Consider the following 15674-nt stretch of genomic DNA (forward strand, 5'->3'; position numbering starts at 1 on the left):
GTACATGAATCTTTCTTCCCCCAGCCGTTTTGTGGGGTTGGATGAAACTTCGTTGCACACGAAGGTCGTACGGAGGATTTCTGCTTCGCAGTGGTGTGCTCATCAACCCATTCTTGCACAAACTTTATGCTATCTCGAGATACTTCTTCTTGCACTTGCAGATTCATCAGCTAGCGACCCAGCTTGTATTTCTCCTGGAAATGCTTTCTCTGCAGCGCTAATTGCCTCTGTTCCAACTCTAACTGCTTCTGGTCTAATTCTTTCTGTTCTGTCAGGCATTTGTGTTGCAAAATCTGTCATCCGACTTGACGTGGTCGTTCCCATCGAAACTGGCATAGGCGGTGGTGAACAACGCGGGCAAATTGAATCTGTGTTCGCTACAGATGCATCGAACCTGGCACATAGGTGCGGCACTAATATCCGTCAATAGCACTAAGTTCCGTCATATGGTCTCAGGAAGCATGAGGGACAGATTTGATATTGCTCAGTTTTTTTTTACGCAGTGACCGCGTAAAAAAAATCGCGTTAATTGGAAAATCCGCGTTAATTCGAAAATCCGCGTAAAAAAACCTCGTAAAAAACCGCGTAAAAAAAACCTGGGTGTACTCTTGCCTGGTGGAGCCATTGTTCAAGGTCGGAGCCAAAGATGCCAACCTTCCTGAATTTTCAGGATTTCCCAGACTTTTCAGCACGCTTCCTGATATCCTGACGAACACTCAATTTATCCTGATTTTTTCTTGATATTTGTACTTCGTTATAAATATACTGGTTTCCATGCCAAAGTTTTCTGTCATCATAGTTTTCTGGTTCGCATTTGTATTTTACATTAAGTTAAATTCTCTAGACGCAAAGCTGTACTTATCAATTGTTTTGTTGGTTTTTCAAAATAGTGCTAGAAAATTCCATGAAACCAGATTGTCTGTCGAATTTATGAAATTACAACGAGATTAAGTTTGAGGAACAACATTGCTCTATCGAGGATAATGTGTATGTAGATGTATCCTCATAGTTATTAATGTAGGAATACGTTTCAGAGTGTAAAATTACTCAACAGAAAATTTTTGAATCCACAGTCAATATAAAATGATTTTATATGTAATTTGTCCGTCTGATTCAAAGTAAAATCAACTTAAATGATGGGACTATGGTGAATATATAAGTCTTCCACTGCTGATATGCTTTCCACATTTGTCGAGTAAAAATTCATTCCAAACCATGGACGATGGATTCAGTGAAAAGTTGAATATTGATTTCTCTGCAATTGGCTGAAGTTATGCTGTAGGATTTTTTGGAAAAAAGATCAAAAAATCAGACGAAGCACGAGCATTTCCGCTTATGCGAGGATTTATACCATGGTTATTAATTCTTTTACATATCCGATGTTTCTGGTGGGATTTGGGATAGACTTTGTACTATGAGCTACTACCAAGCAACCTGTTTTTCACATGTATGGCTCGCAGCAGTTTTCGACAAGGAAGCAAACATGTTTTGGGAGGACAGAATATTTTAGCTACGTGAAAGATGGCGAAAGATTGTTAAACAGAACTAGGGATATAAAATTAAATTGTAATGCTTTGATTAAAATGATGTTTTTTCCCAAAAATCGACATTAACTTTTCGGACAACCAAATATGAGCTATCCTGATTTATCCCGATTTTTAATTTCATTGTTCCTGATTTTATGAAATTATAGTTGACAACCCTGGTCGGATCTCAAGTGGCGAACGATTTGGGCGCGATCGATGCGCACAGCGCTAGACTAACAACTGAGTTGTGCCTTACCATTAGGGTAACACGGGGTGATTTGGACCACCCCTTTATCTCAAACATTACGGCTCAACTTGGATTTTTTATAATGTTCCTTCTATTGTTGAACCGTATGTACCTAAAGTAAAAAAACTTTGGTAAAACTTCACAAGTAGAGGGAAACGGTAGCATAAACACAGCAAGCACTTTGATCGTCAAAAAATGTTAGTTTGATAACAATATGATGCAATGAAATTAATTGCATTTTAATTTTTGCGTGTTGTGTGGGGTGACATGGACACGTTTCTGTGGGGTGAATTGGTCCTACAGGTTTGAGACTTTTCTTTGGTCTAATTGATTCCAGATGCCGCTGAATTACAAAAAGAGGATGGACAGCAACGTTGGAAGAAAGAGGAGCTTGAAAGAGCAACACAGGCCATCGAGCACGGATTTTCTTTGACCAAGCATCAAAAGTGTTTGAAAATGCTCGACCAACAGTGAAAAGATTCATGCAGAATTCGAGATGGTCTCAATCCAACTTTTCTGGTCTGGAATCTGGCCAAGACACCTGGTATCGATCCAAAACATTGTTACTGATTGTAACATTATCCAAAAATACTTTACATAAACATAAGTATGTTTTTTTCGATGAAACACACTGGACCAAATCACCCCACAGACGGTCCAAATCACCCCGCATCAAATTTTAATGTCCAAAAATCATCTCTTTTATTTTATGATATATTTCATAGATTGAAGCTTTATATAATGATTAAACATTATTTATTGAGAGAAAACAAGTGTAGCTCAGTATACAATCAGACATTTTTTATTTAGACCGTATTGGTTTGGAAATATTAAGCAATTTGCTTAGGTGGTCCAGATTCCCCCCTTTTCCCCTACGTTAGGTGCTCGTTTTTGAGAGCTAGGTTGCTTGATACTGCGATATATTAGGCTGTCAAAAAAGTCCTGCGGTATTTCCGCGAGGTGTCGTTGTAAGCGCGTAGTTCTAGTTGTATTCATTGTATCGAGTCATACTATAGCTTGTTGGAAAGGTATTTTTGCGCGCTATAATATAGCCCTTGACAGTGTTTTGTTTGGTTAAGTCGTTCGTGAGTTATAGTGTCGCAAATATGGAGCAAAATAAAGAGAAAATCCGACATATTTTACAGTACTACTATGACAAAGGCAAAAATGCATCTCAAGCTGCCAATAAAATTTGTGCAGTTTATGGACCCGATACAGTTTCCATTTCCACCGCACAACGATGGTTTCAATGTGTTCGTTCTGGTGTAGAGGTCGTCGAAAATTGCGACAAAATCGCTGAATTAGCCGAGAAAGACCGGCATAGTAGCAGCCGTAGCATCGGCCAAGAGCTGGGGATAAGTCATCAAACCGTTATTAAACATTTGAAGAAGCTTGGATTCACAAAGAAGCTCGATGTATGGGTGCCATACACGTTGACACAAAAAAACATCTTTGACCGTATCGACACATGTGAATCGCTGCTGAATCGCAACAAAATCGACCCGTTTCTGAAGCGGATGGTGACTGGCGATGAAAAGTGGGTCACTTACGACAACGTGAAGCGCAAACGGTCGTGGTCGAAGCCCGCTGAAGCGGCTCAGACGGTGGCCAAGCCCTCATTAACGGCCAGGAAGGTTCTGCTGTGTGTTTGGTGGGATTGTCAAGGAATAATCTATTATGAGCTGCTTCCCTATGGCCAAACGCTTAATTCGGACTTGTACTGCCAACAACTGGACCGCTTGAAGGTAGCACTCATGAAGAAGAGGCCATCTTTGATAAACAGAGGCCGTATTGTCTTCCATCAGGACAACGCCAGGCCACACACTTCTTTGGTGACGCGCCAGAAGCTCCGGGAGCTCGGATGGGAGGTTCTTTTGCATCCGCCGTATAGTCCGGACCTTGCACCAAGTCACTACCACCTGTTTCTGTCCATGGCGAACGAGCTAGGTAGTCAGAAGTTAGCCACAAAAGAGGCCTGTGAAAATATCCGAGTTTTTTGCCAATAAGGAAGCGAGCTTCTATAACAGGGGTATTATGAAGTTGGCATTTCGTTGGAAACAAGTCATCGAACAAAACGGCGCATATTTGACTTAAAACAGATGATTGTAACTAAATTTATGAACAAATGAAAATTCAAAAAGAATACCGCAGGACTTTTTTGACATCCTAATATTAGATTGGGGGGAAAATCCATTATTTTTGCGTAAAATTCAAAATTTTATTTAGGATGTTTCGAATTGTTCGATTTGGGTCAAATATGCACCGTTTTGTATTATAATTTCATTTTCAAGTCGATCATCATTAACACATGCGCAATAGTCAGACAATTGTTTAGTCAGGACTAAAAAGCACGAGCATAGAGATTCGTGCATTATCTGTTCCCCTTTGGTGCTAAGAAGCCCGGGGCAGGTGAATATTCTGGCTAGGTTCGCCTAGTAACGGAGTGTGACAACTCTGCAAAAAAAAAACAAATAATAATGCAAAAAAAAAACAAATAATAATATTACACGTAATTAGTTGTTACAGTATCGGAACCATAAACAGCATTGGATAAACGAGGATAAACATGAAATTGTTTGATCAATACTATATGAGATATCGATCACTACATCCATCTACCTAGAAAATAATGGATATTTTATTTAAGGGGCTTAGAATGCATAATAACTCAACTGTAAAAACGTTTCAATTTGAGTTTGCTATAGAAGCCGATAGATGAGGTTCTGATCTATCTTCCACATTGTCAAATACAGCTGGGAATTGCAGCTAACTTATGACCAAAAGAGAGAGTGGATGTAGAGGAATCGATCAAATCACTTACACCCCTTTCATTCTAAGCCCCTCATTTAATAAAATACGCATCAACAACTGCAATAGAGGCCTTCTTGAAGTGCTATGTTCCTCAAAAAGTTGCAGAGCAATTCCAAATGAAATCGACAAATGACAAAACATGATTATTTTTGATTCGAATGAAAGTTTGTATTCCGTTTGGGTTGGAGGAAATATGAGTTTTCCACAGCATTTGGGAATTTTTTGATTCTAGTGTAACTTTTGAAAAGGGCGTATCGATTTTAGTAAGAGAAATCTTTGATAATTTAGATCTCAAAAACTATGAGTCCTATCGCAATAGTGTCTTAGAAAGAGTTATAGAGTATTAATGTCCAAACGTGAAAAAAATTACACTGAGAAAAAAAAATTAGTACTTTTTTTTATTTACAAAAAAAAACTTCAATTTGCAATATCTAAAATACATATTTTTTAATTTTTTCATATAAAATAGAAGTCATGTAGAAAATTTAAAAAAATAGTCCAAGATGGTGAAACTATTTTTGACGAACTTTGTGGAACATCGAATTTTTATGAATTTTCGAAACTTCGAATATATTTAATAAAATATATTCAATTTATAATCTTTTTTATAGTAAATAGGCTCATTTAATATGTTTTTCGTGTTATACCGCCGTGTTAATGAACTTTGATGAACTTGTTTATAATTTTCAACAACTCAACAATATGTCTAGGAGTTACGTTGAAAAACATTCGAAGACATGTTGGTTAATACAAAACGTAGCGATAATGTTTTTAAACGTAACCCCTGAACATATAATTTTACCATAATGATGAATTTGGAAATGTTGTTGCAAATTATGAGCAAATTCATAAAATTTGCATGAATTTGGAGGGCGCATGGTATTTTATGACAAAGAATGTTTTCAAAAGAAGCCATTTTGCGATACACCATAACGAAAAGATCTTCAATGTATAGATTATCTTTTTATTTGGATGGTCCTGATGGTTTCATCGGGTTCTGGCATAATTTACTGGAAGAGGAACAGTATTTTTCAAACAGGAATTTTGCATGGTTTGAGCGGGATTCTGTGCAACCTCGGAAAATTCGAGATAGCTTTCACATCATTCAGAATGAATAGCAAGGGTTACAAAAATGTTCTAGAATCCTCTCTTTTACCGTTTTTGCGTAGATATCGCAACAAAAAAAAATCCAGCAAAACAATGCTACTATTCATACCAGCAAGTAAACTGAGCAAAGGATTAAGAACCAGAAACTTATTTTTTTGGGTTGACCGGCTCGCTCACCAGACTTGAATCCTGTTGTAAATCTTAGGGGAGCCTTGTACGCAGAATCTACACTAATGGAAAGCGGTACACCACGATTGATGAACTCAAGGCCGCAATATCGGAGACATGGGAAAATATCGAGAAATACGTTCTGCATAATTTGATAGATGGTATGCCAACACGAATTTTTCAGGTTATTAATCGAATCGAAATGCAAGGTTAACAATTATAGACACGCAAGCCGATTGTTTTGAATTCTTCATTGATAATAAATTTGAATTCCGAATGGGTCTTAAAAACTGGACACTGGACAACTGAAACAGATAAATAAATGACTTTTTTGAACGAGATTGACGTTAAACGTACTTAATTCTAAGCATTCAACAATGTATGAAACTATGTTGTTGAAATTCCAACTGCTTGGGTCTCTTTTTTTTTATATCTGTATTATAGTGATTTTCAACTCATTTGGCTGGTTCGTCACTTTTTACTTCCATTTTCGGAAGAATGTCGGAAGTGAGAATTGAACTCGTGACCTTTAGCGTGAGAGGCATGGATGTTACCACTACGCCAGATCGCCTCCAAGCTTGGGTCTCTTATATTATTGAAAAATAATTTTGGGCGTGTTCGTGAAAAACTTCAAAAACAGACAGTCAACTGGATAAGCCATACGGATTTCCTGTGTATAAAAATATTCCATATCACGAGACGTTTTGGAACTGAGTCATGAAGAGCATGAACAACAAAGAAAGCGCGTTTTCTTTCGAACAACAAGGTTTTGATTCCACCAGGGTTTGCTAATTCACGTGCGCTACCGTAAACCGTGTTGGTAAGTCTTGTTTTTTCACCGATAACGTGATGAGATTTCATACAGGGATTAACGAGTCACGTTACTGGTTAAATCCGGAATTGACCACATTATTCTTATTTTGGCTAGCGTAATTCAGTTTCGACCGCCTGACTCATTCATGATAAAATTTATTGATAACAGTACAGAATTCAACAACATGAAAACGTGCTGTCACTGTTGTTGTTTACAGGTTAGGACGCATAAAATGTCATTTTTTGGGATCTAGAAAAAATAATGATCCACAACGCAATTTGAGTCTAATTTCTTCACTGAAAACACAATCTTGTGGCCTCTGTGTTGATGTAGTGTTGATTCACAGAGAACAATATATCTGTTACTCCAAAAACAGATTCAATGATTTGTGATCATTTTCGATTGAAACGACATTTCGAAGGTGGCCGATTAGATATCCGCCCTCTACGTGAGCGCGCTTGATGCAACGCAATCACTGGTTAAGATAAGAGTTTATTTTGGTGTCAATCCTCTCGAAGGTTCCTATTTCCAAGTTCACCATGCACCTGCCCCGATTACAGGAGACAATAATTCCCTAATTACGGTGACGTCAATTGCGAACGTGAGGTTGATATTAGCTAGGCTCCGGTTGAAAGCCACCGTTTTCAGGAATGATTGATTTATGCGTTCGCTGATAGCGCTTTGCATCAAGGTCGCATCATTTGGGGATTATAATAAACAACTCTGTTACTCACTAACGATATGTATGCAGAACGAGGCCAAAACCACCATCCAGCCCCATCCACCGTCCGGTGGCAGTGGAAGACCATGCTCGGTGGGCTGTCGGTTGCCTTCGACGTCGGTCGAGGTCGTTCCGGAGACTGTGCTCGTTCCATTTTGGGTACGTTTCTTCGATGCTGGTGGTCCGTGAGTCATTCTGAACCACGGAAACTGTTGGCACTACTATATGTATCGGCACACTTTTTAGCACTTGATCACTAGTTAACGTTTTGATATGTGAGAGGGGGTTTTCACACCTGATAATAGTATTTTTGCACAATGATTAGGTACGCATTTTTCTTACTGACACTAGGACTAGATTATATGTGATCGATGCGTTTGGTCGCCTGCAACTGGAAGCCACTTGTTGAGCATACATCTGTAATAATATCAACCAGAAGAAATGCGTTAGGAAATTTGGTTGATTCGACAAAATGTTACGGGACGTTTTTGAAAGTTATTGACAATCTTTCAGAATTCAGTCAAACTTTGTGGATGTGTAGATGTTAGCTAATGAAATATATTTGCACACTATTTTTTCTACCAAAAATATCTTTTTAAAGAAACGATTGCTCAAAAATAGAAATTTCTGAATGACTAATAAGAAGTTGTGTTTTGAGATGAAGTTTAAAAAATATATATAACGGAGGAGTTACACTGGAAAAATGAATTTTCAAATTAAAATTCGTTTTAAAAAGGTCATTCTGTAAATGATTAATTTTTTCCATATACTTGGCTACAAACCGCAAAACACGCATCGCAAAAGGTAAGCCTCAAGTGGACCATACTGTTCGTTCAAGAGATAATGAAGCTCTGGATTGGACATGTATCGCGTCAGAGATCCTGGAGTTTGAAGAGTGTAATCCTAGACAATAGAGAGTAGTGTTTATCATGGTCTACCTCAAAACTACTCTTCAATTTTGTTTAAGATGGGGTGTTTTGATTAACTGTTTTCTAAACCTAAGAGAACACCTGCTGAATCCGTACAAATTATGGCATTTGTATCAGTAAGTTTAACATGAGGAGATGTATCGCATTGCATTCATTAGGAACGCGGAGCGCTAGTTTTAGTATAGCCATCGCGTATCTCGATGACCGAAGAGTCATCGGTGACGAAACCATCAGTATAGACCAGATGTTTTCAAATTTTGCTCCGCGGGAAATATGTGCTCCGCAAAGTTATAGCAAATGCTCCTACTTGAAAACTCACCTTGAAAAAAAATACTTTAATTCAATTTCACTGGGCATACACCCAGGTTTTTTTTAGGCGGGGGATACGTACCTCGTAAAAAAAACCGCGTTAATTGGAAAATCTGCGTAAAAAAAAACGCGTTAATTGGAAAATCCGCGTAAAAAAAACCGCGTTAATTGGAAAATCCGCGTAAAAAAAACCATGTCACCTAATAATGGATATCAAATGGGACTATCCTTACGTAGAACGGAAGTAAAAAGTTGAGTGTTGCTCGCTTACGAAAACCCGTAGTTTTTTCCTGCAATTTCGTTGGTTACTGGTAGCTATAGTTCGGTTTTCCTCACGAATGAGGTCATCTGCTGTTGCTAGAAGATTCCCTTGTGATTTGTACACTCTGTTGCCGATGCACGTGCAGTTCCACTGTTGGACCGTTCAGAGCTAAGTAGACAGGGAAATTCATTCACGAATCGCTGCCCGTAAAAACCCCGTCCCGTTGTACAGCCCAGTTACCCAACACCTAAAATCCACGTAAGAATCGTGATAAGGTGCGGCACTAATTTCCTTCATAAGCGCTAAACTCCGTTACAAGCACTAATTACCGTAATATGCTCTGAGGGAACATATTAGGAAGATGTGAGCTGAGGGGGAGATGTGATATTGCACCGCGTTAATTGGAAAATCCACGTAAAAAAACCGCGTTAATTGGAGAATCCGCGTAAAAAAATAACCGCGTTAATTGGAAAATCCGCGTAAAAAAACCGCGCAAATAAAAACCGCGTAAAAAAAAACCTGGGTGTATAGTGATTTATCGTGTTAACTGCGGGTCAGATGTCGTGTAACTGGGACCGGGAACCGAAATAGAATTGTACCCAGTTGGGTAATCTCAATACAAATAGAATTTTTTGATTGATTAAAAATGCAGATGCTCCGTCGAATGTGTTTCCTAAAAAAAGTGCTCCGCCATAAAACAAATTTGAAAACCCCTCGTATAGACGATGTGTTTACTTGCAAAGTTAATGAGCAGGGCCTTGTTTACTACTGCTTGCTCCATTTGATGGTTATTCCCTGCCCTAATGTCGCCTATTTGTTAAAATTATACTTGAAGGTGCAACATCCCAGGCTCTAGAAGAGCACTAAGCCTACTAAGCCCAAAACTAAGCCTAATGGGCAAGGTTTCGATAGTAAGGGCTTAATAGCGTTTCCTAGTCTCCAACCTGAAACGGGTATAGGTTAGCTGGACATTCTTATCACCTAATTAATGCAAACGGAACTTTAACTATTTCAACTAATAGGCTTTTGATAGGGCTGCAACATTTTGACATATTTATCCGCTCTTCTTGAGAGGGGGAAGCCGTACATCGGTCTATGGATCGTTCATCTTTAGAGAATATTTTCTAAAGGTATCCCGGGGTTAACCTCAACCCTTTCCCAACCTTTCTAACTAAACCTGTTCATCTACCTAAATCGAAACACTCTGGATTGCTCTGTATAATCTTCTCCTAGTAGTCTACAGTATATCACCCTTATAGAGGATAGCTTTGACTGACAGGTATTAAATCGAATATCGAAATCATCACTGCTAGGAACAAAGTGGCCGATAGGATAGCATCTCAAGGAACGCCGTTTTATGCAATTTTTAACGTAGAACTATGTGTAGGGTTGTGAAATTAAAATCTAAAAGTTAAATTTGAAAAAAAAACTATGAAAGATTTTGAACGCTTATAACTGGAGAGCTTTTTTAATTGATCAGACAGATGCCTTCATCAATCGATTGGAAATATTTCTTCACATCTAGCACAAAAAAAATTATTTTTGTTGAAACAAAAAGTTTCAAGTTTGGAAAAATGTAAAGCATTATCTTTACAAAAATCCCACGTTCTGGTTGGCGTTGGCTGAAAACATTTCATCGTTGGCAGAAATAATGCCATTTCGTGTGCTGGAGGGTTAACTGCGCAAATAATGAGCTGTTTTAAAAGCTTAAAAAAGGGTTCGTATGTATGCGAGCAGACATCTCATTCTGTTTTTTTTCTCATTTCATTTGGGATTGTGCCAAAATAAAGCCCATACGATGTCAACGGGGATCGAACCAAGGCAGGCTGGAACGCTAAGCTGTTTCACACTACCACGCTATCCATATAGCTGCCAGTGCTGTTATGTAAAAGCGTGATAATATTACACCTCATCATAAAATGAAGTTGGAAAGTGTTTTCTAAGAAGATAAAGAAGAACATGTACGAGAATATATCTTTCTCTGTCTGGGCCGTGTATTTGGCAGACTATACGAAAAGCTTTCATATGCTTTCATTAGATGTGTCTCCTGTTTCGCTTGCACATATTGGCTCTAGCATATATATTATACAAATGATATACACGTATTGGGGAGTAGAATATTTTCTGTTATTTTTCGGCTCATTTAATGGAATAAATCGGGATGGGTGTACATATCAATAGCAACAGGGGATGACTTTCAATCGAGTCATAGAAAAGTAATAGATGAGGTGGCAATAATGTTATTGTCATCAAGCATTGCTGATTAATGGTCAGCTGCATCCCAATTGGAAGTATCGCTTCTCGGGCACACGTACAGAGCATTGGAGACAGCACATCCCAATTACGAGAACACTTGTAATACTAACCTCGAGCCTACCGTGAGTAATCGGTTACATATTACTAACTTAGATAATAAGAAAAAACTGTCAAAATATTGAACTCCCGGCCCCGTCAGGCTAACGCCATTTGAGCCTTGATAAAAATATATATTCTGGGAAAAAAAATCAACTAATATTGGAACGTTATTTTCAAGAATTCTTGAATTCTGTATGAAACCATGAAAATCTGTAATCTGTAACTACAGACTCTTGGTTTTGAAATGTCTGGAAAATCTGTAGAAATACAGATTATTCTGTAGCTATGGTAAGCCCGATGATGACAGCTTCCTAAAATCACATGTTTCATTATCAGATGACCAATTTTATAACGACTGATTTTTGATAAGGTCGTATCTAGAATCATTGACAATTTTTGCAAAAAAAAATTATAGCTCTAAACCCATATGTCTGATTGAAATATGATGTACAGCAAAGTTATTAGGAAATCATTGAATTATTTACAAAAAAATACATTTTGAATACACTGTTAAAAACATTGCTCAAGAATTGAATTGAATATTACAAATGTTGATAGCTAGAAAAAGGCTTCTCGATATTTTTCAGATTATTTTTATAAAATAACCCATAATTTAACAAAGTTTGATGTACAGTGGTGCCATGCCGTACTCACCAAAATGAAGATAACATTTTTTAAAAGTTTATGAAATGTCAATACTCTGCAAAATCGTAACCATTTAGAAAAAAATATATAAAATGGAATCTACATGCGATTTTACAAGAAAAACTATACCTATCGTTTTATTCAGGACTAACCGTTCTCCAGATATAACAAGTTTTAGATAATGGAAATAATGTTTGTGAAATTTCAATACGATGTCGGAACATTAGTCGTAGTATCCAGCAGTAGTATGCATTTTTTATTACTTACGAACATGATCAAAATGTTGAAATAGACATATTTCAAAAAATATCGAAGTAATTAAAACTAGTCATCTGATAATGAAACTTGTGATTTTAGGTAGCTGCCATCATACGTACAAAATTTCAAAAAAAAACTGAGAGTATCACGTCAAAATCGGCTGTTTTTGGGTTGATTTGACGTGGAATTGTTCTGAGAGAAACTTGAAAAATACCTGAAACAGAAAAATCTATATCTGTAATAGAACTAAAACTATGGAATGTTTGGCATCTCCAAACGTTGCGAAACTGGTAAGCACTTTATAGGTAAAGTTGAATTCATACTTAACATTAGTAGAGCGAAGAGCTCAGTATTGCATCACGTACACCAAAAGGAAATAATGTCATTTTTAGTTTTCTACTTCAATGCTCGCACACATTTTGAATAAATTTCACACTGAAATGATCCTTTTCATCTTTCATCTTCGACCTTCCTCATTTGTGCTCGTTGAAGGGTTACACGATTCCAGGAAAGTGTGATAAAATATTAACGCTACGTTTTCGCTCCGCTTTTTCCCAGTAATAATTATAACTGTTGCTTTTCCCCCAGGATTTGACATAACAAGCTCGAATAAGCTTGAAGGTATAATTTTTGAAAGATGTTGATTCCGTTCCCTTTGTATGATTCGATTATAAATTCCTTGCCTTACAGGAAGATAAACTTTTATCAAATAAACCGCATCATGAAGCACAAAGGATGGATGGGCGGCGAACAAGAAAGGCGCGTAAATGTTATGTTATTATTTTGTTCTCTTGGCTTTTAGTAGAAAATCCCCATAATACTTGAATTGTGATGATTCAAGAGCACACATTGATGACTGGTAGAATAGCCTCACTGCATTTAAGCACTGGTCAACAATGTGGCAAGGATGCTGTTCTGTAAACCAAATGTATCACTTTATTACAGTATCGTAAAATTCTTTACCACTTTTCTCGGGCACTACATTGACGAAACTTTTTATGAGTCACATTTGCACTTTCCACTATCAAACAACGCGCGTCGCACTGCACTGTAATCACTTTTAATCCGCCCTTTGTCGGACCAACATTCGCTCGAACAAAATGCAACAAGTTCGCGACCTTTTCCTTCTTGGGGTATTCTACATAGTCGGTCGATTGGTGAGTCTTGGTAACACTTTATCGCATCCACAAGTAGAGCACGTTTCGCGCCTTCGTTCAGAGCCTTATATAACAAAGATCGAGCGGTCAGTCAGCGGCGACTTGTCGAAGCAAACGGCGGTTGAGTACTGAATTCTAAAGTTCGCGTGCCTCTACCCATGTTGTGCCTCATTGCTGAGATTTCATTCACTTTCGCACCCAGGGTACCCTCTTATCGGCATCAGCTGCCGTCGCCGCCGCCGCCGCTGCTGTCAATATAGGGGCGAATGAGTCTTATCACCACCGAGAGATGGATTAGTTTGTGGGCGAGCAATGAATGTGGAAAAACGGATGGCTCTCGCTGTCGGCACGTGACGCATGTTGTACACTTGTTTAATTTCATTGTTCACACATTCTGTGTGGGTTCTGTGCGATATTTTTTCTTTCGCGAAAAGGTGTCTTCTGATGTAGCATTGGCAAGGATTCTAAATGTTGGAAAATTCAAGCTTTTCTCTCTCCCTCTCTCATCTCCATCAACTGTGATTTGGTGGCGTACTTGCCGTCATTTTCGTCGGTTTTTTCATTAAAATCATTCATCCGTTTTCTCAGTTACCTGTATGTATTACCATTTTCTCGGAAACCTATTAGTCTAGGTCCGTCAGTTTTCGAGACTTCCCTCACCTCGATTATCCTTTTTTTCTGAATCAAATTTCCATGACGGATTTCAAGAAATATTAGCTTTGGTAGATTCGCTTATCACCAACAAGGGCTTCAGATTAGGAAAAAATAAAACGTTTCAAGAAATATAACTTAAATTCTTAAAAGCATTGATAATTGTTATTATGAAACTTCCGGCAGCAACACTGTTATTTATATAATTATCTCTATACCTTCCCATCTATTTAATTATTTTGGGTAATATTTTCCAGTCGTTTCCGTAAATTTCTAATTTCTATTATCATATTTTTGAGGACCATACGAAATCGACTAAAATGGTAATACGGTCTGTTTGAGTTGAAAATATTTTCACAGGGTGGCTCGAACAATTCACAATTTACTTACTTTGTAGCTCGTTTGGTGTTTGTCCGTCCAAACAAAATAGTCGTTTTTATATAATAGTTCACCATTTTTGAATCTAGAGTATGGCGTTTACAATTTAAAAAAACTGTTCTAGTTTATTTTAAATGTGAGTAAAACGCTAGGTTGAGTTCGGTTCTACATTCACTGTCGGAAAACATTTTAGCGTGGATTCCCGAAACTGATTCTTGAAGTCTAAGATAAAAGGAATGTCACACTCACCAAGAGAGTCGAACGATTAGATTTATATATAATTGTCACCCCTCTGAGCCTTTATGATAAAGAAGTATAATGAAATAATAATGATGGAGTAATGGGATAATGGAAATCAGCGATTACCGATTATCGTTTTGATTTCATAAAATGAAACGTAAAACAAGTTGAGGAGATTAATGCGGTTGATCAAAATAATGAAATTAATTATGATTTCTTTTCGGAGAAACATAACGAACCCCTAGAAACTGTTAACGTTCAAATTTTCTACATCTGAAATTAATTTGATATACCGGATTATGTGGGAAATTTCCACAGTATTTGAATGGAGCTACTACAATTATTCTGAGTAACATATTTTTAGTGTGACAACAAGATTTACGGGTATTGATTTATTCTTTTTACTACTATTTGTCCGAAATGGAAACCACTCAAAACTAGAAATACAGTACAATCCGTTTATTATGACTCCGCTTATATATTATACCTACACAACGAAGCTCGGTTCGGACCTTTAGCAAACGCTGGCTTATGACCTCACTTCGATGTCATTATAAACGGATTCTACTGTATTATTTATTTAATTGTAATTTTCGCATTCAAGAAACTACTCATATGAATGGAGTTCGGGTTGAACAGTGTACTAGAGTGGACGCGTTCTTTTTCGTTCCGTATTATGCCTTTTTTGTGCTTGAATTTCCTATCGTTTGAGTTTTTTTTATACTTCACGAAACTACCCACTCTACTTTGTTGTGCCAGATTGGTCCCAGAAAATGGCATCGGTACCGATGTCGTGCCATTTTGCAACGATTTTGTCGACCTGTCCCTCGTATTTGACAAACAATTACGAACCAACACTGTGCTAATCTGGCACCACGTCGACCGAACGAAAAATTGCTCGACCCTTATTATGGGTCTATTTGTTTTCGAGAAAGTTGAAACAAAAAATAAAACCGACGTTAATATATATTTATTTTTGTTATAAATTAAAACATTATTTGTTGAATTATTTTGACCTCTAACATAGCATTATGAATCCGCTAGACGGAAATAGTAACTATTTTTTATGAACTATCTGAAGTTAAACATCTTTAAC

At 37.5% G+C, this 15674-nt stretch overlaps 1 protein-coding gene across 8 annotated transcripts in view; it reads right to left on the bottom strand.

Moving 5' to 3' along the window:
* LOC129762284 (monocarboxylate transporter 12) overlaps positions 1-15674 on the bottom strand; it is a 69706-nt gene that overhangs the window by 15207 nt on the left and 38825 nt on the right. For 5 of the 8 annotated variants that reach the window (XM_055760419.1, XM_055760417.1, XM_055760416.1 and 2 more), the window contains exon 2: positions 7408-7811. The exons of 1 other annotated variant lie outside the window; for it this stretch is intronic. In XM_055760419.1, coding sequence (XP_055616394.1) covers positions 7408-7588 — 181 coding nt within the window. In that variant the 5' untranslated portion in view covers positions 7589-7811. Of the gene's footprint in view, positions 1-7407; positions 7812-8176; positions 8200-13115; positions 13445-15674 lie in introns of those variants that run through there. 2 more of the 8 variants (XM_055760421.1, XM_055760418.1) reach the window with 2 other exon arrangements.

Source organism: Toxorhynchites rutilus, chromosome 1 (genome assembly GCF_029784135.1).
Source record: "Toxorhynchites rutilus septentrionalis strain SRP chromosome 1, ASM2978413v1, whole genome shotgun sequence".
Taxonomy (NCBI): Eukaryota; Metazoa; Arthropoda; class Insecta; order Diptera; family Culicidae; genus Toxorhynchites; species Toxorhynchites rutilus.